Here is a 22,728-nt window from a genome sequence, read left to right on the forward strand (position 1 = left end):
AAGAAAAGAAAAAAGAAAGAGAATCAGAGTGAGGTTGGGATTTCAGTAACCGGTAAATTTCTCTTTTATGACAAGAAGCAAGGGTAAGAGTTGGCGACATATGTGGGAGGTTTCAGCTCTCTTCATCCTGATCAACTCGGCGGTACTGACTCCGCTTTGCCGGGTTTTTGCTTCGGCCAAGCATATTTGATATCCAGCCCCCGAAGCCTTCGCTACGTCCTTCGGAATCACCAGGCTGATCACCATTGCCGACTTTGGCACCGTGATCTGGTCCGATTGTAGGAGGGTCGATGCTAAGGCCTGGAATTGCATTATCAGAAGTAAATTGCCCAGGTTGACGGTGAAGATCAAGAGAAGGCACAGGTGAATTGACCCCAATCAAGGAATCGCGCTCTCCTTGGGTTACAGGCGTAGGCATAGCAGTAGTGGCGTCCCCGAAAAGTACATTCATGTCTTCCAAGCGGACCCCGCTCGTCTCTGGATACAAGAAATACACTAGTATTCGTTAGAACTTAGGCACTACAAGCCTTTCAAATATTCCCAGTCACGGCAGATAAAAGAATGTGCACTTACCCAAAACAAAACTGCAGGCGCAGAAAAATGCGTGAATAAGATACAGACGCCATTTAATCAACTCCTGAAGGACAGGAGTGACCTCTCCAACCAAGAAATTGAATGCCCAGTTTGCAGCAGTACTTAAGCTGGCCCCTTTTGCTCGAATACTCAATGGCAAGATTTCAGGGGGGTAGAGCCAGGGAATTGGGCCCCAGGAAGCGCCAAAAGCAGCGTTGTAGACCATAACGCAAATGACGGTAAGAGTCTGTGTGGCCGGGATGTCGATCAAAATGAAATAGGACATCAAACTCAGCGAAATCATCATAGCGATGGCTCCGGACAGCAGAATTGGGCGACGGCCCCAACCATCGACAAGATACCACGGAGGAATGGTGGATGCCAGATAACTGATTGCATTAACGCCGGTCATGAGAATAGCAGACCGCCCGGGCCAACCTGCAGACTCGAAGACCAGCGGAGCGTAATACGATATGACGTTGATGCCGTTCAATTGAGCCATAGCCTGGGCAGACATTGCAATGAAAACACGTTTATAATAGCGGCGAAACATATCCGTATAAGATCGTTCTCCTTCCTGTCGCATTGTGAGAACATCGAATTTGATTTCTCTATATTCTTGGCGCGCTGCTTCGTTGTGAATGTCTCCCCCGCCGTATAGATTAGCAATGACGATGAGACCTTCTTCATCGTGGTCGTTGTCTAACAGCCACCTGCATTTATGGGAAAAGTAGATAATGGTTAGAAAACATTAGAGTCAAACGCAACTAGAAAGGGAAAATGAGAAAGAGAAATTTTACCTAGGAGATTCGGGGATGACAACACTGCCAATCCCCAGAAGAGCACCCATGATGCACTGGCAAAGCAATGGGATACGCCATGAATAGTTGCTTTCAATGTAACTGCAAAAGTAATCGACCCATACACTGGCAGCGTATCCAAAAATATTACCTGTGAACTCAATGCAAGCAAGCTTCCCACGATTGTGTGGAGGACCTAGTAATTATTAGTAGCTTCACCCAGAAATTTATACAGAATGCGGGAGCATGACGTACTAATTTCGGATTGATACACTGGCACAATTGTCGAAAGAGCACCAACTCCAAATCCAGCAATAATTCGTCCAAGCATCATCAATGGGAGACTTGTAGCGAAAGTCTGAAAAGCACCACCAACGAAGAATATCATAGACCCGTATAAGATTGTTCGCCGGCGGCCTATCAGGTCCCCAATTCTACCTACTAATAACGATGAAATCAAAGCGCCTATTTCGAGAATTGCGACAACTGTGCCGATTTCCGCTCGTGAAGGTTGATTAAAATAATCTCTAAAATACCAGCCTCTTTTGGAACAAGTCAGTTGAGGGTCCCTTGGGGGAGAGGAATCGGTTTGTCACTCACGTTATAATTCCAGACATGACTCCTTGATCATAACCAAAAAGAAACACGCCGAGTGATACGAATACACTTGTAAAGTACCTAAATGGACGTATATGGTCAGTAGAGCGGCAATAATAGCAAGAATGGGTAGAACATACAGAAGTGGTTTGCCCACCAGCCCGCGAACACGGGCTGTTGATCTGTTGCTTGGCGACATGATGGCGGCCAGGATGGATTCAGCGGGTGAAATACGTCGAGAAGAGACCGATGGTATTTCGATACTTTCCAGATCTATACCGCCTTGTTGAAAAGTCTCATCGCCGTAATGAACTCTTTTCGGTCGCGACCGGCGGTGCGGCCCCCTGCCGTCTTCAGACTTGGGGAGTCTGATCCGGAGAGGATCCTCTTCGTTGGCAAGCTGCTCGGCAAGGTCGCCAGTATTACTCCAAATAGAAAAGTCCGAGGCTAGAGAATCGGAGGAGATCGAGGAACGCCGGCTGCCACGGTGTCTGGCTTTCTCGGAGTCTACTCCTGATGCCGATTGCTCCGGCGAGTCTCCAGACTGTGAGTGAAGGGGTTGAAGAGGTATAGCAGGAGTAGAAGCCCCTTTTTCCTTTGGCGAAGAAATGATGGCGGTTGAAGCGGGCTGATGCGGAACCAGCCCTTTCTAGGGAAGGAAGAAAGAGGGGACAAGAGAGGAGAATAGGCACGCAAGTATGTGTGGAGTGTTTGTGTCGTCACTGGGGAACGGAGCGAGCGGGTCGCTGGTTATCCACGGTTCTTCTCTGGACGAGGAATGCCGCAGGCTGTAGCAGGCGTCGACTTAGACTTGGGCGTGGTTTAGCTCTTTCAGGCACTTGTGATACCGACAGATGCAAGGAGCAGGTGACCAGCTTTTGGGGGAGACTCGAGAACGAATGCCACGATATGCGCTAGTGGACTAGTGCGCAGCGAGAGTGAATCAAGCCCAGCCAGACTATGGGGAAACGGGGGGAGGAATGCGGATGAGTGATAGGACGGGGCCGGGACTTCCAGTGGGATGGGAATGGATGGATAAACGAAGGGCGTGGAAAGGCCAACGAACCGCCAACGAATGGATATCACTGGACTGCTCGATGGAATTGGGCGTATATCTGATGAGGCTATAGCGAGGAGGACAGAAAGTCACGTTCACAGATCGGCTCCGTCCTTCTCCAGATGGAGGACAGCGCACCGTGCTAGGCGGCCGCAAGGGGACTAGCGCCGCTGCATGGCTGACTCCGACTTTGAAGCGCAGCCACGCTTGACATCATATCATGCATGTCGACGTGGATGTGCTTCGTTTATTTTCTGCTCTACAGATGAGTCTATCCATGTGTGTGCTTGTGTCTGTCTATATATCTGTATATACATGCTTTGCAGGAGAGACAAAAATGTGTCTCCGCCTCATATGTACCATCCCAAGTCTGGCTATTTGGTCAAAAGAATATTAAAGCCGTCCTTTTCAATCAGCACCGTATCATCAGCACTAGCATATTTCCTCCTCATGAGCTCGAAAATCACAAGACCAGCACTGGTGCTCGGCACCTGACGGAGGCTATTGCGTAGAAACCCTTGGTAGAGCCACCGCACCCAGCCTCCGCTTCTGCTGGCTCGTTTCCGGCACCGCTTGAAGGTTTCTTGATATGCATGGTAGTAGTGTCTCATCATCTGAGGACGAGAATGACGCAGGCTAGCTTGATGATCAAGGTACTCTAACCGCCCATAGTGTAGATTCTGAATGATTCCGAGGGGATACTGGATAACTTGCTGCGTCAGAGACGCCGCAATGCCCGCGCTTAGTAAAAAGCACGGTTCCAGAGCATAGTGTGGCTTGATGGTGGCCTTTTCGTACTCTCGAAGAGTAGTCATCTTGGAAAGGTCTTTGCCGTGTATGCTCCCGTAGTACCAGGTGACGTACGAATAATATGCCTGCGATTTAACATATTCAAATGAGGAGAAAAAGGCAGCATACCCAAAGGAGTCTCGCATAAAGGAGAGCGACCATCCTGCAAATATCCCACGGACGCCAATCTCGCCGAGTTTCTTCCATCCATATTCCCACATGTTCTGGTACTGCCCTTCCAATACACCACTCGTGTGTAATCGAACTTGTAGAGCATCGAGCGGGGCTGCGATCAGTGACTGTATGGCTCCAGCCGTGAATCCTGCTGCGAAGGTACTAGTGGGAGGTGCTGGCGGATAGATTTTTGCATTCCCTTCCTTCGCCGGGGGATGAAGGGCGCCTAAAACTTGTAGATAGGATGTGTAGAGGATGGCACCGACACTTGCCTTCTTCGTCAGTTGCCATGACTATGAATTGGACGAAACACAGGGAACTGACGTAGTATTGGCAAGTAAAGGAGGCAAAAGTTGATTTGGTAGAAACTTCCAGCCGTGAACGCGCACAGCATGGGCGATCAAGCCGGGCGTGGTGGTATGGACCGACCATTTGTCTTCGCGTACTCGAGGGTTTATTGCTCGGGGGAAAGCCTATGGGCACGACATTCGTAAGCCACGGACTGGCATATGAGAGTAGTAAAATATTGATACCATATAACTAGAGAATTGTCAGTATCAGAAACTACTGAGACGGACTCGTAAACATACTCAACGCGAGTGCGGAAGAATGCTTTAACAGGTACTCGAAAGTAAAATGCTATCAGCTGTGCACTGAGAGCACGAGTTCCTGCGGCCGATGCTCCAGTAGCAGCATGAGTACGGTGGTTTTTACGAGGGTCGTCGTTGCCCGACTCCACGATGCCGTCGACTCTAGAGTCCACCGGAAAATTCATCTCTTATTTGCGATCCCGCCGAGCTCGTAGTAGAGGAGAATCCTGCGTCTCGTAAACTCGCTGCATAATTGTACACTTGCAGGTGTATTGATTTTCGACCTGCGAAACGAGCTTTCTTAGCGGATCAGAACAACATGACTGATCTACTGGACAGCGAGAATATTTCAGAACAGAAAAAAGTACAACAATAATAGATGATCAGTTGTCACGAGCACTTAAGTCGAGAGCTCTCAAGGTCCAATAAATTCTGGAAGTCACTCTGCCCTGTCAGTCAGCGTAACAAACAAGCCGCAAGAAGTACAAAGAAGTAGAGTTTGTGTTTGTTCTGTTTGATTGCTTGCCAGGTCTCCGCGCCACAGCTAAGCCCGACTGGGTATGATTGAACGCGCCTCGCGTCTTCTTCTCTCCAGCGTCAAAAACCCTGTCACTGACACCGCACTTTTCACATTCGACAAGCCTCGTTGCATGTCTCACCAGACTTGACCCTCAGAATTCGAGCGCCAATCCTATGCAGCATCATCTACCAATCGTTCCACTGACTACCTAGTCCTTCGCTTCGCTCGAGACCTGAGGTATGGCGGAAGATATCGTCATCGACAAGACGATCTTCTTCGATCGCTTGTCGTCCTTTTACAATGCATGGAAAGCAGATAAACGATCGGGCGCTGGCGTTTTTGGAGGAGTTGGTTCCATCGTCATTTTGATGGGCAAGACGGACGAGACAAATGCATTTCAGAAAGCCAACGCGATGCATGTACGTATCGCAAGTTTTCAATCTCGTGTCCTTATGGAAAACTAATTCTTCATCCCATTAGTTCTGGCTTCTTGGATATGAATTCCCCGCAACTCTTTTCGTTTTCACCATAGACACGATGTATGTCGTAACGACAGCGAAGAAAGGTACGAAAAAATTTAACCATCAACGACTGGTTATGCCAAATCAGCTAACCGTTGAAAATTCCAGCGAAACATCTGGAACGACTTAAGGGCGGTAAAATTCCCGTCGAGATTCTAGTAACAACAAAGGACCCCGCAGACAAGGCAAAGGCTTTCTCGAAATGCACAGAAGCTATTAAGGCAGCTGGGGTAAGCGGTCAAAGCACATGAATCAGTCTATCGTATTTTGAATATTCACGTTGATCATATTGGTGATTTAGAACAAAGTCGGAACTCTACCCAAGGATAGTGCTCAAGGACCCTTTGCCGAAGAATGGAAGCGGGCTTTTGGAGAAGACTTAAAGGATGTGGAGGAAGTCGATATATCTCCTGCCCTTTCTGCGGCAGCTTTCTCTATCAAAGGACAGGAAGAGCTGGTATATATTTGTTATTCATAGTTAGATTGTGCAATCGCTGATGTGGTTTTAGGTGTCGATGCGCAACGCAGCCAGAGCTTGCAGCGGCCTTATGTCCGAGTACTTCGTTGACGACATGTCCCAACTCTTGGATGAAGGGAAGAAGATAACCCACAAAGCCCTAGCTACCAGGATTGACGCCAAAATTGACGATGCCAAGTTTTTCAGCAAACTAGCAAAACTCCCGTCAGAGTTTGACCCTCAGCAAATTGACTGGGCATATGGACCCATTGTTCAAAGTGGAGGGAACTACGACCTGCGCTTGACTGCAACCGCCAATTCGGACGAGCTTCATGCCGGTATCATCATTGCGGGTTTTGGCATAAGGTACAAGACATATAGCGCCATCATTGCACGAACTTACTTGGTAGATCCAACAAAGGCCCAAGAGACGAACTATGGCTTTCTTCTGAATATATACGACGCAGTCATCAAAGATATCCGAGACGGCGTCACATCCAAGGACCTCTATAACAAAGCCATAGGCATCGTGCGTGCAAAACGCCCCGATTTGGAGAACAACTTCCTGAAGAATATTGGTGCTGGCATTGGAATTGAATTGAGAGACTCCAATATGGTGTTGAATGGGAAGAATACTCGGACACTGAAAAGCGGCATGACGCTTTACATCTCCATTGGCCTGACAGATGTTAAAGATGGGGATTCTAGGGACAAGAAAAACTCGGTTTATTCTATGGTCATAACCGACACTGTTCGTGTCAGTGAAACTGGCGCCCATGTGTTTACCAAGGATGCGGGTATTGATATGGACTCGGTCTCGTTCTACTTTGGTGATGAGGAGGAGCCCCAGAAAGCTACAAAGGAGAAGGCAGATATACGTTCTAGCGCGATCGCGAGCAAAAATATCACAAAAACGAAACTGCGCGCTGAAAGGCCAACTCAAATCAACGAGGGTGCTGAAGCACGTCGCCGAGAACATCAAAAAGAACTGGCGTCTAAGAAGTTGAAGGAAGGACTTGAACGGTTCGCTGGCACTACCGGTGATGGTAACGGTGAAGCCCAAAAGAAGTTTAAACGTTTCGAGTCCTACAAGCGTGATAACCAGCTGCCTTCCAGTGTGAAGGACCTGACAGTACACGTCGACCACAAAGCTTCTACGGTTATTGTGCCAATCATGGGACGACCAGTGCCATTCCACATCAATACTATTAAGAACGCTAGCAAAAGCGACGAAGGGGAGTATGCTTATCTGCGAATCAACTTCCTCTCTCCTGGTCAGGGTGTGGGAAGGAAAGATGATCAGCCATTCGAAGATCCATCAGCAAATTTCGTCAGGAATTTGACACTCCGATCCAAGGACAACGACAGGTTTGCTCGAATTGCTCAAGACATTACAGAGCTTCGAAAGACCGCATTGCGCAGAGAACAAGAACGTAAGGAGATGGAAGACGTGGTAGAGCAAGACAAACTGGTGGAGATTCGCAGTATGTACCTGTTATCTATACTCTTTTACCTTCTTATAATACTAACTCTACATAGATCGACGACCCGTGAAGCTACCAGATGTCTATCTCCGTCCACCTTTGGATGGAAAACGAGTTCCTGGAGAGGTTGAGATCCATCAAAATGGTCTCCGATACCAGTCGCCGCTGCGAAATGAACATGTTGATGTTCTATTCAGCAATGTCAAGCATCTGTTTTTCCAGCCGTGTGCTCATGAGCTCATCGTAATTATTCACGTGCATCTTAAGACACCCATCTTGGTGGGTAAAAGGAAGACAAAGGATGTTCAGTTCATTCGTGAGGCGACTGAAATGCAATTCGATGAGACCGGCAATCGCCGCCGTAAGCATCGCTACGGAGATGAAGAGGAATTCGAAGCGGAACAGGAAGAACGACGACGCAGGGCAGCCCTAGACCGGGAGTTCAAAGCCTTTGCTGAAAAGATCTCTGATGCTGGCAAAGATGAAGGCGTTGATGTGGATATTCCATTCCGCGAAATTGGATTCAGTGGTGTGCCAAACAGATCTAATGTCTTGATTCAACCGACTACGGATGCCATCGTGCAATTGACCGAGCCGCCTTTCCTTGTCGTAACTTTGAACGAAATTGAGGTTGCTCATTTAGAGCGTGTACAGGTGAGTGGTGCCGGCCTTCTCCTATACGGCTCAGAGATACGGGATACTAACATAGTTGCAACTAGTTCGGCCTGAAAAATTTTGACCTAGTTTTCGTCCTCAAGGACTTCAATCGGCCACCGATTCATATTAATACGATTCCTGTTGAATCGCTGGAGGGAGTCAAGGACTGGCTCGATTCAGTGGATATTCCATTTACCGAAGGACCCCTCAACTTGAACTGGGGTACCATTATGAAGACCGTTGCAGCGGATCCGTACAACTTCTTCGCTGACGGAGGCTGGTCGTTCCTGGCGGTTGAGTCAGATTCTGAAGATGGCGATGAGTCGGAAGAAGAATCCGCTTTCGAACTGTCGGAATCTGAGATGAATGCATCGGATGAGAGTTCGGAAGAGGACAGCGACTTCGACGATGATGCCAGTGCTGAAGCTAGTGATGAAGACCTTAGTGCTGAAGAGAGCGGTGAGGACTGGGATGAGCTGGAGCGCCAGGCAAAGAAGAAGGATAGAGAAAGTGGACTTGATGACGAGCGAAGCAAGAAACGCAAGCGTTGAACAGGAGCAGAATTTAGGTTAAATTGTAACTTACCGGTTCTGTCTGTTCTCTTTTCCCTATATTCATTCATGTTTCTATAATAAGGCGTTTTTCTTGTATTGGTATAACACTTAGTCGTTTTATTATTGAAAAGTTATATCACTTGGTAGTAACTATTGATTTGCTTACATATGCTTTTCAAAAGCTTGATCAAAATAGATCGATGAACTATCTAGTAAAGTCAAATATGTCCCTTCCTATAATGCGAGGGTTTAAAAAGAAAACAAGAGAAGAAAAAAGGAGAAGAAATATAAGACAAAAAGGGAAAAAAAGAACACCCATCATGCAAACAAACCTACTTCCCTTCCCTCATAGCCGACCACATACTCCGCATCCTCATAGCCTGATCATACGTAAAATTCTGATAGCAATCGTCCGACGAATAATCCATGAAATTCGAAATGGCATCCAAACCCGGTAAATCAGGGCACGAATCCTTCGTACCAGGAGCAGGACAACCATCCGTTGGCGTTGATTGCTGCGGAGTATCTGGAATATAGTCGCCCTCGTCGCCGGGGGCACAAGTCTCGTCTTGGAATGTGTGTAGCAGACCGTGCCAGTGCCCGACTTCGTGCACCGCGGTGCCGCCGCGGTTGTAATGGGTAATTGAGCCACCGGGCATGGTGGCAGCGAGGATGTTGCAGCCGTCGCTGATGTAGTCATCCAGAGTGCTGCTGCTGTTGATCTGTGGGTTGGGGAGGGTGCAGAATCCCAGGAGGTTTGGTGCTGATGATGATGCCGACGATGAAGAATAGTGTGGTTCCTGATCCCGTGGGAACTTGGTCACAGCATTGCGATTATGATTCATGGCGTTACGAGAGTTGACTCCTGAAGGATCCGACATCTCCAAGTTCGTCTGGAAATAGATATTGAGAGCACTGTAGGAGCCTCGGCGCAGTGTTCTCTTCATTGCTAATGCATCCCCATTTCGCGCCCAGGTGTCGTTGATACTTCGATCCACGCCCCTAAGAGTGTAGTGTATGCTCGTATTTGCATATGCCTGTTGCAGGTAGACAAACTATAACAAATTCCCTTCTTTAGTCAAGAACAATCAACCTGGGTAAAATTATGGATTGATTCATACATACCTGATCTGCTATCATCGCATTCGTGACTAGATCAGCCTGGTCACTTGTACTCACAACGTGAAACCATGTATCGACTTGTATACGAGGCAATGAATCGACCGGAGGACGACTACTAGCATTGCTGCTACTATCGCCGTCACCCACTACTACCTGTCTGTACTCGGTCGAGGACAAGCGTTTATGTGCATCTCTCAGCGCCGGGCTTGGTTCCCCAGTGCCACAGGCTCCGGCTTGTCGTTGCTGGAAATAAGACGACCATTGCTGAGGCTGGTTGTTGGTATTATTGTCGTTTTCTGTCCAGAAAGCCGACACTGATGAAGCAATAGAGACTACGGCGAGAATGAGGGTATGGCGTAGTAGAGCACGATGCATTTTGCGAGAGACCTTGAGTGGTGCATCAATACATGCACGTTTGTGTACATATAAACATGTGCCTGCAGGAGAGAAAAAGGGTAGGTAGCTTGATAATCATTCTTTTTTCAGGAACGGAACACTCCTGTTTCAAACACGTAAGCACTGAAAGCTGAAGCAGGAAAGGAATGTCCCTATGATAGCGCTCCAGGTCAAGAAGTAAGAATGAATAGAGGCAGAAGTTAGTTATACTTATGATGCAATTGGAATGCTGGACTGAGTGTGAAGAATGTGTCATTTCTCTGATGGAAATCAACCAGCCTCTGATTGATACTGCTGCATGACACCAAATTCTCTATTTGCAAATCCCAGTGGTAAACATCCTGAAACAATAAATATAATATAATTACAAAACCAAATGCTCAAACACAACGAAACATCAATTTCTCGGCGCGTAAAGGAACATGGAAAGACAACATATCAAAGAGCTATGCACGTACATCCCTTGAATCATTAGACCCACAACTGGAAAGAACCACAGCAAAGATTTTTCAAAGAATCGGGGGTAGAAGGACGGGGGGGAAGAAAAGTTTGAAGCTATGTACCAAGTCAAGACTGCTAGTCATGTCCAGTGGCAGTAGCTGTTGAAGGCTCATTATTCCACGTAAGGTAAGTGTGATCACCGAGTTTCCTAGGCAGATATTTAGTATTCGGTATTCGATGCTGGCACACGTTGATTGACGATGCCCATACCTTGGTTTGATCAGATTTGCAGCTGTGAAAAGAGCTCCTATGAGGATGCAGATACCGCCAACAACAATGTAGGCGATACCCATGAACGAGTTCTTCCCACCCATAACCGTCCTAGTCGAGATCAAAATCGATTTTGTTCCACCAAATTCGGTAACATTGAACCCTGAAATTAATGTCCATGTCAGAACGTGTTGTTTACGTAGGAAACGCCTGAACTTACTGCTCTGAATATCTAACCGATATTGGCCAGCTGCCATGGCAGTGGTATCGTTTCTCCGAGCAAGCTTGCTGAAAGTAGGAAGACCGGCAGTCCTCATCCAAACCATAAACGCTTCGTCGTCTCCAAGTTTGGGGAAGTTCTCTGCCGTGTATTCCGGATACTTTACCCGCCAGTTTGGTGGCGGGACAACCTGCCAGTATTCATATTGTGTATCCTTGATAATTTGTTTATCACTAGGCCAAGCGATTCCTTTGTCTGTCATGTTGTAAACTCCCTCATTGACCAACACGGGGCTCGAGATTGTATCGTTGAAGATCGAATTCGCGATTAGGCCGCAAGGATAGTAGGCTTTGCCGGTTGCAGCATCGGTAGTCAAGGGATCACAAGTGCTCCCTGAAATGGTGGCATTTGAGACGACTTTACCCGCGAGTTGGTCTGTATCAAGCGACGCCACATACTTCCTGTGGTTCTGATAGAAGTCGGTCAACTTATAGTAGAGATAAACGGGAGGCCCTAGCGAGTCGGGGAGGTCGAAGAACAATGAACATCCTGTAGTATTTGTTGCATAATCCGTCTCATTGCGCTGCCATGTATAAAGGGAAGTTTGCGCTGTAGATTTGAATGTGGTTTGCACTTTATCCGACGGAATAGCTGCTTGACTCGATATGGGCGCCTGCGTGTCGCAGTCCGTATAATCGATAATGAGTTCTTGAACCTGAAAAGGGTCCGTAAGCCAATAAAGCTGCGAAATATGTCCAATTCAAATAAAATAAGACGAACCTGTTCATTGGCCCACAGCAGAACACCTCCTAGGGGCGCGAAAATGGCGCCAATGCCGAAGAAAAGCGGAAGGACTGATCGGGGCGTAAGGATTGGTCTGTTGATAGCGAAAAAGAAAAATAAATATGAGTGAACTTTCCTCCTCCAGGGTAACTCTCAACTTTCAGGGGAACTGCCACAATGCACACTTACTGCCATGCTTTAAGACGTTGTTGACGGAATGCGGTGTCTATGGAAAAGAACATCAGTTTTGTTCGCAGGAAATGCGCAGCGCCCCTAAGTCCCAAGTCTCTCCTCCTCTCTAGTTCCTTTGTTGTCTCCGAGCCATCGCCGTTTGGATTGATTATACGCACTTGCTGGTTTTCTGCTCTTGGACTTCTTGTCTCCGTCGTCCTTTCCGGAAACATCCGGATCATCATTCTGAAATGTCGATGCCATCGTGATATGGGTTGCCACAGAGGGACTTGACTTGCGATAGGTACGCGTGGACAGCCTCCTGTATAGACAGGTGGATGATGGTTTAGTCTGCGACTGGGGTGGATGGGGAAGTGAATGGCCGGAAAGTGCATTAATGGCTCGTGTCGTCTCCCGGATCTGGGCTGAGCCACGGTGTACTACAGCCGTACCATACGGACGGGGTACGGGATCCCCTAACGGCATGGTGCCGATCACGAGTTAAGGACTCAGCGGGCCACGCCACACCTTGCTATCTTTAGCAATTATGACGCAGGGTGACTTACTCTTTATATTAACTTATTAACTCTATCGGTAATGGAGTGAGCATCGTGCATAAGCCATAATGCTAATACATCTAGACTGGATTCTCTAGCCACTGACTAGTATACGAATAAAAACAGAACTTCAATCTGGAGAGTCTAAATCGATCTCAACAACAAATACTTGAAAGTAGAGAGGTCCATACAGGAGACTGTGTGCAATGGGTAGAGAATATGGTACTAAGCCATCATGCAAATAAAAAGGGGATTCAATGAAAACGCCATATCCTGAACCAGATGTGAGCCCCAAGCCGGAGAAGCCAGGGAACGATGCAAGAACAAAGCCGTAGCACATGAGATGGAAACGCTTGACAAGTGAGAACCACGAATCAAAACTCCAAAAAGCGTATGAAAAAAAGCAAACAAAGCTAAGCGTTCGTAAATCATATGCACAGCAAGCAGATCGTAAGGAAGAGAGCGGGGGAAGAGAGAACAATGAGAAACTATAAACTTCTCGATGTACAATGAGTCTAGCAATGTTCAAAGTCGAGAGGATGGGGAAGGGGAGATGGATGGATTAGAAGTAGATCACTGCGTGAATTTCTGGACAGACCGGCTGTACCAATGCAGAGTGAAGAAGATTTACGGTTCTCAGGGAGGCAACTTGTTTCTTTCACCAAAATGAGAGAAATCATGCTTTCAGGAACTTGATGAAATATTCCGGCTTGAACCAGCCAACTCGGTCGTAAGCCGTCCATAGCTTGCTAGCTTTGTTGACATCAATCTTGCAAGCTTGCTGAGCGTCGGTCTTTCTAAACTCCTTGCCAATGCTAAGCGCCTTCACACGGGCTTCGAAAATCCTCCTCTTACTGCAGAGGTAGGTTGCACACGACAGTCGTAAAGTGGCGGCAAGGCTTATTTCCGCAGGGTCCAGCAAGCCTCGGTCAGGGTCAGTGCTGAGGTCAAGCATTTGGCCCTTCCAATCGGCTTTAAGGCCCTTGGTGTTTCCCCCCAGAGTCTCGAGTGGCGGAGAATAATCCTTGAGTGAATTATAGTCGGTGTCATCTCGGTTGGTACCGATGGCTCGCAAAGGTTTTGATGAAGGCGAAGATTCAGCATCGAAAGTGTCAAGGGTTCGCTGAGTCGGTGTAGATTTAGGCGTTCGACGAGGCCTCGACGTTCGGGCAACGCGAGTTTGGGAATTATTGACGGGCTTTCTAGAAGGAGCAGGCGCGAGGCGTTTCAAGTTTCCTGTGCGAAACTCTAGGCGATCACGGTCCATCATCGCCATTTGCCGCTCTAGAGTCTCCCTCTCTTCTCTCGCCCAGGCCGCTGGGTCACGATTGTATTGTGTCGATACAATTGGCACGCAGGATAAGGCCAGCAGGTACTCATCGCGAGTCGGCTTGTTTATCTTATTTTGAAATCGAGCCAAGTGGGAGTTCATGTGCCGGTCGACTATTGCTTCAGCAGCGGAGGCAAGAACGGGCCCAAAGAGGGGCTCATCATTGGGGACATCGGCGGCTGATTCATTGCGAGGAAATAGCACTGGGTCTCTGGAGGTACTACCAACTTCAACCTCTAGCTGGTCTGCATTCGACCTTCTTTTCTTGTTTCCTGCATATGGAGTGACGGGTGGCGAGGGCAAATCCAACTCGGAGCGACTGCGCTTTCGGTCTTCTGAAATGGGAGGCAGCTTGACGACATCTTCAGCAGAAGGCACAGCCATCGATGGGTAGCCAGAATGGAAGCTCTCGAACGGCTTTGCCTCTGGCGGAGACATGAGGCTGGAGACGGATGGAAGACGGTTCATGGTGAAAGGGGGTCTTGTCGTCAATGGATGGTGACTATGGGTAGGCGGACGCAACGCTGTCATCCCTAACTCTGGCTGCCTAAGATATAATCGAAGCGAAAAGGTTTGTAGATGGAGGAGTGAATAAGTGAGAGTGAGTGAGAGAGGGCGAAATATGACGAGGTCTGATGCGAAAGGCGATGTGGAAGACAATGGAAGAGGCCTGCACGTGAAAGAAGGCTGAGTGATTTGTCAGGCTGAGCGCTTTGTTTTCGCTGGTGGCGATTCGGCGTTTAGGGGCTGATTCCGGCGATAAGCCCAACCAGGCAAGTCTAAAGCCGACGACACCGGCCGTTGTTTGTCCGGCAGCGGATTGATTGTATTTCTGGGTAAAAGAAAGAAAATAAAAGAAAGCCAGGGACAAATAAATGGATGAATTGGCGGGGCAATGGCTCTCTTTATAAGTTGGCGAGGGCGGATTTGCGGGGGGGCGACACGATACGATACGATATGCCGATAGTGATGGCGAGGCGCATCGAGGTGGGGGAACGTCGTTTGTTACCCGCCCGGAGATAAGATAGGTAGCAATCGTTGCCTAGCGAGCTGGCCACAACCAGCAGAATCTGAAGCGGAAATCAATCAGCAAGAGTCAATTGGGGACCGAGGGGGGCGAGCTTTCTTAAATAAGCAGTACGTAGCACGATATATGCTGGATCCTATCCATTGGCAGGCAGATGACTCCAATCCATCCCATCCATCTCGGGTCACTAGGCCATGGCTCAGAGATTGGGCTGTCAGGCTGCCAGATTCAGCAGGCTGCAGCCATGCGCTCAATTGGGACTTGTCAATGGAGGGTGAAGATGATCTGACGCCCCACTCCCCCCTACGCCCCGCGGCCGCCAATCACCGCGCCTGGCGCAGCAAAGGGTTCCTGCTGACCCCCGCCCCACCGTGAGTCACATGTGCATTGGCCCTGCTGATTGGCTGTGGCAGATGACGAACAAGGCGTCTCAATTCAGGTTTTGCGCGCTCGAGCAAAGCAAGTCATCGCGGATCGGCCTGTATGGCAATGGCCTGGTGTGATTGATATTATTTCTTAAGCACGCAGTTGCTGTTTACTATATAGTATTCAAGATTATCTCCTGGAGCACGGAGTTCGGGGTACGGATAGTGATATGCGCACTCAAGCAGCCTGGCTCTAGGCTGCAGCAGTGGGCGGGCTCCGACATGGCCAATGGGGCGCTTCGGCTCGGCCCACAGCGGAGCCTACTACGTACTAGCACTAGTGCCTCCTCGGATTTTAATCTTCTGACAGTAAACTCGATTGGGGTATCAGTCAATTCGTAAATCATGCGAAGGATACTACCATCTACATGTCTCTTTTACTAGCTTGTTTGTCATACGCAACTTTGGCAGCTGCGACCTCGTCTATCAAGGGAACATTATGAAGCGCTCGTTCGGCAGCCTGGTCCCCGGCACTGGCCTTGTTCAATCCACTCCCAGACCCCAAATGCTGATCATGCCAGCCCCAGCCCGTCAAATATACCCCAATGTAGAACGTTTGCATGCCGCCGTCCAACTGCTTCGGGGGCTTTTCTTCCACGTACCGGAGCTTTATACCCTTGCCCATCACCTTTTTCGCCAATTTTTCTTTATATTTCAGCACGGATTGTACAGGCTGAACATGCGACAGTCGCGGCTGCCAAAGTTGTCCGAGCCATTTCTCGACCATTCCAAATCCATCACCAGGGTTTGACAGAACCACTGCTGCCACATAGGCTTCAAAAACATCCGCTCTTATTTTCAGCCACCGCTTTGGTTGCATTCGTTGGTCTTCTGGGGCGGACACTCTGCCATCAAACCCATACTGCGTCGCAAACCCGGCCAAGGTTTCATTCTTGACAAGATCTTCTCGAATCTGAGACATACGCCCTGGAGGAACGTCTTTAAACTGGTCCCATATCAACCTTGTAGCGATCACCTCCACGTATGCGTCCCCAAGGACTTCTAATCGATCATAGTTGATCTCTTGCCCTTTCGCGGCGGCATTTGTAGGCGCGCCCGGGTGTGTGAAAACGGCTTTCACTAGCGAAGGGTCGCGGATAAAAGGAGGCTCCGGTAACGATGCGTCATGTAATTGCAGCCGCGCGGTAGACCTCGTAGGCGTGTTCTCTCTTTTATTCAACGTAGTGTGGAGCTGTGTGGCCATTTTGGCAATGTCTGCGCCTCCGGGATAGTCCTGAAGCAATTGTGGATGGCTAACCATCTGGTCAACTACGTCCTTCAACTGTTGGACAAGGGTGCTACCATGATCCATAGGGAGTTCGTCATGGCGATTCCTCTAGTGCGATAGATGTCATGTAAACAGAGTGGCCTGGTGTTTGCTGTTTCAGTGCTTACCTTGACTCGTTTGTTGGGATCGAAGGAGCCCTCCGTGTGATATCTCTTTGAACCCATTATAAAAATATGTTGAATAGCAATAGTAGATGGACGAGATCTCAAGATGCGTTTTGCGGCGTCGCAGAAAAAGCCAAGCTAGAAGTCGAACTAGACCAATCATAGCGGTATGTGCAATGATTGGCCAATACAGGCCCACCACTGTTTCACGTGACTTGATCCCGAACTGACATCCGTTGCGGAGATATTCTATTTGCAGTCAGTCGCTGGCTTTGTCCCATGTGAATTCGCCATCAATCAACAACGCGAAGATGGCGGTACCTCGAAGTCGAGTTCTTGACCTTGTGAAGGTGAGTCATTGGTTTTGGCAACAATTTTTTTATTTCACTTGGCGATTTCTAATCAATGAAATGCATTATTCTATACGATCCGTCCAGGCACAATGTCGAATTTTTGCGTTCACATTCAATCCACAAGGACTGCGACTGGGAAACAAAGTACTCCGACAGCGCCTACGAGGTCCTGCTCTTGCCGCCTGGTATCCTCGTAAAACCGTTTCGTTCCGCGATTTGCAAGACACGTACAAGCCACTGGATTTGGAAACGTTTGACGAGGCACAGGACGACAGGGAGGAAGCTATTCAAATGTATGGTTTTCTGATTTTCAGACAATTACGTTTGTGGCTGGGTGCATTGGAGTTAACGGTCATCACAGTGCGAAATTACGCGGCAAAGGTCGACCCAAGAAGAAGAGAACTGCAGCAGGTAAGGCATTCATGTACAGGGCTACGATCTTTTTTTCTTTCATTGATGCTGACACGCGGTGTGTTTTAGAATCACGGGCAGGCAAAAAGAAGAAATGATGTTGTATATGCTATGAATATGGAATTCTTTTGTTTTTAGCTTTGAGTCATATCAAGCACTTTACACTGTATTATTAGTTGGCTGTGATTTATTCATTGGGCGCATTATACCTACCGTAAAGAGCAGCTTCTTCAGTCGCGGATATCTAAATATTCATTCTATCTTCTTTTTTTTTTTTTTTTTTGGCAGGAAAAAATAGAGCATTCTATCCGCGTAAGATCGGGTATAAAGAAAAAGTCGCTCACCAGAAGAGATGCCCAAACAATGTGCGGCCGAGAGTATGAAAAGTAAATGCTTTCTGTCTACTCGAAAATACCTCAAGTCTTGCAGCTAGTGAGGTAAGAAGTCAATTGACCTGTACTTGAAGAATTAGCAATTTGGCATTGGAGGTTTGCCATAAGTTTGCCTAGCTATGGGCGTCTGACACAAGGTCCGGTAGGTAGGCAGCCTTAAGGATAAGTTATAGAATGTTCCATTCAGCTTGGTAACGATTCATGCCACGTACTTATTCTCATGAATTGAGACTTGGCTCGTATTCGGCTCCGTCCTCATTGCATACACAGCCAGTGCTGCGCCGCAGTTGACGTGTTCGCACACCATGCAATCAGCATGCAGCTACACGCAAGGCTGAGTTGTGTCTTGGCTGTTATCATAATCTTCTCTTGAGTCTCTCTCCTTTATTTGACAGTGGCAGAAGTCTAGAAATTTGCGGTGAAATAACATGTAGAATAGAATTGGCAGGAAATAGTTGGAAGTGTACTGGTTAGCAAAAGTTGTTTGCGGACGCATAGAAAAATAATCTTTGTATAACAATTGCTTCTCTTGCTTGCTGTTAGAGTGATTTAACGCGTTTATGTATCTTGTTTTCTCTAGACGTACAGCCACAAAGTGGAATATCCAAACCGAATGTCCGCTCAACTCTATGTCATATTCAGCATTGTTTCCACAACTCTCTACTAAAAGCAAGGGCTGGAATTTAAGTTACGTGCTTTTCACTATTGGGTTGACTTCTTACTTCTTATATGGCTTCGATCTTAATAGGAGCTCTACTGTATTCCTGAAAATCATGCAAAAACTGCAACAAGAACAGCATGCGTACATTTTAACTGAAACAAACATTCAGCATACCCTAGATTCTGCTAGAATGTAAGATAATGCGATTCAACAGAAGTACCTGTTTCTTTTTCCAAATCGTTGGTTAAGCTGCCCGATTTGATGAAAGCCACGCAGTAGGTACATCAATCATTAAAGTAAAAGGTGGTTTGATGTCATAGCATAGCATAAGCATTTCAGAATCCACTATTACTCCTATAAATAGAGCATAAGCTATTGAGGAGACTGAGGCGTCGCGGTAAACTCGAATGGGAATAAAAATTTCCTTTTATGGTAAACTCCTTCCTTTTCTGGCTCCTTCCCGATCAAAATTCGAAGCTGTAATGCTTTTTACCCAAACGATACAACTTCCAAAGGACTTTATGTTACTTTGCAGAAGCACCAGAACATACTATCAGTTTTCTATGCCAGCTCCCATATAAGAAGTCACACGCATCCAAGGGAATCAAAAATGTTTCTTAGGCTAGGGACGCCATCGAGCAGCCGCCATCACGTCGCGCACCTTTACTCATCCTTTCTTGCTCTGCGATACTTGCATGCAACACTTCGCAACTTGCGGGGCTAATCCAATTGTTGTGATGGGCTCCTTGACCCCTTCAGTAGGAAGAAAATCTCTTTGTAAAATTGACAATTCCACCCTGGTGACAAAAGAGACAGATATGGTTCTTGTCCCTGATAGTTAGAATACAAATCCCATCAACCCAGGTCACAAAAGTGGGAAAGAGGAGTATTTGTACAGCGGGAAGAAGCCTTATAAGGCTTCATTCGAGCTGAAGGAAGGCATATTCACCATAGGAGACTCTGCCCCAGGCCTCAAAAGACTGTCAAAACGATAGGCAGTATCATTGCATTCAGAATGTTAGAGCATGCCTTTGATGACTGGAAATTTCGAAATAATAACTCAAAGCGCCTCATCGAATAACTTTTGAGGTATCAATATGAATCATTAACAAAAAAAAAGGCATGCTTCCACAGCCAGACTCAATCTGGTGACCCAAGGAAAAATTGCAATCATGAGTCAGAAGCATAGCAAAGGTGGTTAATTGACCTCTCAAGAGTCTGCCTTGCTGTCAGTTATGGAGCGGATGCATTTCGATGTTAAAAACACTGTACACTGCTTTCTAGAGAGAATCACAGATCACAACTTATAGTTAAAGCTCCCACGTTGACATGTCCTCATAATTATGACTCTGAACCCACGCTGGATTCCAAGGAATGTAGTGTGTATCACGCCAGATATCTTTTTCGGTTGACTCGCGCCAGTCTTCCCAGTCAACAATATAACTGCGCAGAGAAAGTCAACATTGGCCGATTGGAAAATAATGAAATTAAGAACGGTAAATACCAATCTTGATCTTCACGATCCCACAGTATGTTTCAGTCGGCAGGATCCTCGTGGACTACACCACAAGCAGTGCACTCTCTAGTGAGAGGAGCTCATCAACAGGAAATCTCAAAGTTACCATTGATTTCATAATGCAGGCAGGTACAATGACTCACAGCCACGCGACCTTTAGGGCTTTGCGAAGCTCAGTCCGTTCTTCTTTGTTCTTCTTCCCCAAACCAAGTAACGGCATGGACCCCGGGAGGCGCTCCATCAAAATGGAATCTATATACCCTCCTGGTACCCATCCATCACTGCCTTGGTTTTCATGTTTCCACGCAAATAATGCAGACGTAGAAGAGCACACCGCTGCAGTGAGACGCCGGAGGCCTTCGATCTCTGCTTCTAGCTTCCACTGCATCTCGTGTAGAGCTTGCTTTGCTCTCTCGTGGGGGCGTCTATGTGCGTTTTTATAATACGGTATCCTTCATAGAGAGTTAGTAGCAACCCTTAGGGACTCAAGCTTGCAATGCATACTGCATCCGAATCTTCACGACGGCTTCCTTGTCTGGATGATCTATACTCGAACATATAAAGTCTCCACGACATGACAATTCCACGCCTATTTCTTTTACATCCTTTTCGCTCTCGCAATCGCCACTCTCCATTGTTTTCTGTGTTATTTTCCATTTCGAAATGCCGCAGTGACCATCGAAGACGAACTCACTTCCGATCCAATCATCTTCTTCAACCCACGTCACTCCCGAATGATTGTCGGAAACTTCGGTTTGATTACCGTCGAGTATAGCTAGGATAGCTATTAACAGGCGAAGTTAATAGGCTTCTAAGGTTGAAAGATCTCGTGAGATGAAAGAAATAAGAATAAGGTCTAAATATCCTGATTGATAGAAGATTGTATATTTAAGTTATCTCAGTTAATTTAAAACAATAAAAGAAAACTAAATATAGGGTAAATAAACATCCTTATAACTCTTTCCTCTATTATAGTCATTATAGTTGTTCCTATATACTTAACTCTAATAAGTCTAATCATATCTATTATAGCTAGATACTAACAATTAGCTCTAATAGCTATAATAGCCCTAATCTTAATATGTCTTAGCTTGTGCATATTATTCTTAGATAATTCTTTATTTCTATATATTAGTGTTCCTTATCCATTGGCTGTAATATTCTAATTCTCTAACAATCCCCTCCTCTAAAGGCTAACATCTTAATAGCTTAATAAATAGCTTATGTCTCCTAGATATATAGATATTAATCTTATCTTCTAATTTTTTATAATATATAATCTTATAGTTTTACACTAACTATATCTTTAAAGAAAAATATTTCTAAAAAGAATCTTTTTATAAGAATTAAGTTTATTAGAGTTATTCTTATAATTTCTTATTTTTGTTATACTGAACTTAGAAACTTATATATTAAATCTAAAATTTCAAAATATTATAGCAAATGTGTTTATATAACCAATTATTATTATATAAATATATTATCCTTTAACCTTACTTAGAAAAAGCTAGTTAAAATATTGTCGGAAACTTCGGTTTAAGTACTGTTGAGTATAGCTAGGATAGCTATTAACGGGCAAAGTTGATAGGCTTCTAATATACAAAAGTTGTAGAAATAAATAAAGTCTTAATCAAAAATAGAATATCCTAATCAATAGAAGATCATATACTCAAGTTATCTCAGTTAATTCAAGATAATAGAAGAAAACTAAATACAAGGTAAATAAGCATCCTTATATAACTTTCCTCCATTATAACCATCATAGAGAATCTTATAATTCCTATACAACAATCATCATAATCATCATAACTGTGACGATGCAGTGCCAAATCTATTTGGTCGCTAAATACGAAGAGACTAAACTGGAGAGAAGAAGAAAAAAAAAGAATAACTACTAGTCCTCTTTCTTCTACTTATACTTCCTTCTACTCTAGATACCTATAAGTTATCTTTGTTATATATTAGTGCCTAGTAATCTAGATTTCTGAAAGATTTTAATAATATAAAATATTAACTAATAAAGGCTATTTACTTTTTTTAATATTATATAAATCCTCTAACAATCTATAATATAAATTAAAATATAAGATAATCTCTATAAGATATATCTAATCCTATATCTTCTCTATATATAATTTATTCATAGAAAATAGTCTATAGATATTTCTATAATAATTATATATTACTAAGCTAAATTATACTAGATTATTATATTACCTTTTATTCTAAGTAATATTTACCTTAAATATTAAATTAATAATAATATATTATTTTTATTATAATTAAATAAAAATTTATCTTTCTTAGCTATTTATAACTAATTTTTTAAGTATAATAATAATCTAGATTTTTCTAAATAAAAATTATAGAATATTTTTATAATATTTAGTATATTCTTAAAATTTTCTGCCAGATACTATATTATATTATTATTATAATTTTATTATTAAATATAATACTATAATTTCTAATAATATATTTATATATT

The 22,728-nt window shown here is 45.5% G+C and overlaps 9 protein-coding genes across 9 annotated transcripts, besides 3 other annotated features; 2 read left to right on the plus strand and 7 right to left on the minus strand.

Annotated features, from left to right (window-relative positions):
- Positions 1-112: 112 nt before the first annotated feature.
- Positions 113-2,169, minus strand: UA08_07700 (hypothetical protein; the record flags this gene model as incomplete). Its single annotated transcript, XM_020262622.1, has 6 exons — positions 113-495; positions 574-1,286; positions 1,374-1,569; positions 1,629-1,915; positions 1,974-2,051; positions 2,111-2,169. The coding sequence occupies 6 exons, from the start codon at positions 2,167-2,169 to the stop codon at positions 113-115; spliced, it is 1,716 nt and encodes a 571-aa protein (XP_020117289.1).
- Positions 2,170-3,401: 1,232 nt separating this feature from the next.
- On the minus strand, positions 3,402-4,765 carry UA08_07701 (hypothetical protein; the record flags this gene model as incomplete). The annotated part of the gene is made up of 3 exons (XM_020262623.1): positions 3,402-4,283; positions 4,315-4,492; positions 4,581-4,765. 3 exons carry the CDS (start codon positions 4,763-4,765, stop codon positions 3,402-3,404), a joined length of 1,245 nt encoding a protein of 414 aa, XP_020117292.1.
- A 574-nt stretch (positions 4,766-5,339) lies between these two features.
- On the plus strand, positions 5,340-8,770 carry UA08_07702 (FACT complex subunit spt16; the record flags this gene model as incomplete). Its single annotated transcript, XM_020262624.1, has 7 exons — positions 5,340-5,519; positions 5,581-5,665; positions 5,730-5,851; positions 5,923-6,078; positions 6,131-7,562; positions 7,618-8,216; positions 8,282-8,770. 7 exons carry the CDS (start codon positions 5,340-5,342, stop codon positions 8,768-8,770), a joined length of 3,063 nt encoding a protein of 1,020 aa, XP_020117291.1.
- Positions 8,771-9,105: 335 nt separating this feature from the next.
- Positions 9,106-10,270, minus strand: UA08_07703 (Extracellular metalloprotease; the record flags this gene model as incomplete). The annotated part of the gene is made up of 2 exons (XM_020262626.1): positions 9,106-9,828; positions 9,899-10,270. 2 exons carry the CDS (start codon positions 10,268-10,270, stop codon positions 9,106-9,108), a joined length of 1,095 nt encoding a protein of 364 aa, XP_020117294.1.
- Positions 10,271-10,867: 597 nt separating this feature from the next.
- Positions 10,868-12,662, minus strand: UA08_07704 (hypothetical protein; the record flags this gene model as incomplete). Its single annotated transcript, XM_020262627.1, has 6 exons — positions 10,868-10,940; positions 11,003-11,165; positions 11,223-11,937; positions 12,003-12,099; positions 12,195-12,231; positions 12,356-12,662. 6 exons carry the CDS (start codon positions 12,660-12,662, stop codon positions 10,868-10,870), a joined length of 1,392 nt encoding a protein of 463 aa, XP_020117293.1.
- Positions 12,663-13,409: 747 nt separating this feature from the next.
- On the minus strand, positions 13,410-14,531 carry UA08_07705 (hypothetical protein; the record flags this gene model as incomplete). Its single annotated transcript, XM_020262628.1, has 1 exon — positions 13,410-14,531. The coding sequence occupies one exon, from the start codon at positions 14,529-14,531 to the stop codon at positions 13,410-13,412; it is 1,122 nt and encodes a 373-aa protein (XP_020117296.1).
- A 1,348-nt stretch (positions 14,532-15,879) lies between these two features.
- UA08_07706 (hypothetical protein) lies at positions 15,880-16,967 on the minus strand (the record flags this gene model as incomplete). The annotated part of the gene is made up of 2 exons (XM_020262629.1): positions 15,880-16,851; positions 16,911-16,967. 2 exons carry the CDS (start codon positions 16,965-16,967, stop codon positions 15,880-15,882), a joined length of 1,029 nt encoding a protein of 342 aa, XP_020117295.1.
- Positions 16,968-17,218: 251 nt separating this feature from the next.
- Positions 17,219-17,769, plus strand: UA08_07707 (hypothetical protein; the record flags this gene model as incomplete). Its single annotated transcript, XM_020262630.1, has 4 exons — positions 17,219-17,257; positions 17,345-17,553; positions 17,622-17,671; positions 17,741-17,769. The coding sequence occupies 4 exons, from the start codon at positions 17,219-17,221 to the stop codon at positions 17,767-17,769; spliced, it is 327 nt and encodes a 108-aa protein (XP_020117288.1).
- A 2,265-nt stretch (positions 17,770-20,034) lies between these two features.
- Positions 20,035-20,628, minus strand: UA08_07708 (hypothetical protein; the record flags this gene model as incomplete). The annotated part of the gene is made up of 2 exons (XM_020262631.1): positions 20,035-20,167; positions 20,384-20,628. 2 exons carry the CDS (start codon positions 20,626-20,628, stop codon positions 20,035-20,037), a joined length of 378 nt encoding a protein of 125 aa, XP_020117287.1.
- A 345-nt stretch (positions 20,629-20,973) lies between these two features.
- Positions 20,974-21,722: a repeat region (Identified by RepeatMasker using a combination of RepBase library and repeat library created with RepeatScout).
- A 36-nt stretch (positions 21,723-21,758) lies between these two features.
- Positions 21,759-22,005: a repeat region (Identified by RepeatMasker using a combination of RepBase library and repeat library created with RepeatScout).
- A 40-nt stretch (positions 22,006-22,045) lies between these two features.
- Positions 22,046-22,728: part of a repeat region (Identified by RepeatMasker using a combination of RepBase library and repeat library created with RepeatScout) that runs on past the window's edge.

The sequence above is a fragment of the Talaromyces atroroseus genome, assembly GCF_001907595.1.
Source record: "Talaromyces atroroseus strain IBT 11181 chromosome Unknown scaffold_11, whole genome shotgun sequence".
NCBI classification, from domain to species: domain Eukaryota; kingdom Fungi; phylum Ascomycota; class Eurotiomycetes; order Eurotiales; family Trichocomaceae; genus Talaromyces; species Talaromyces atroroseus.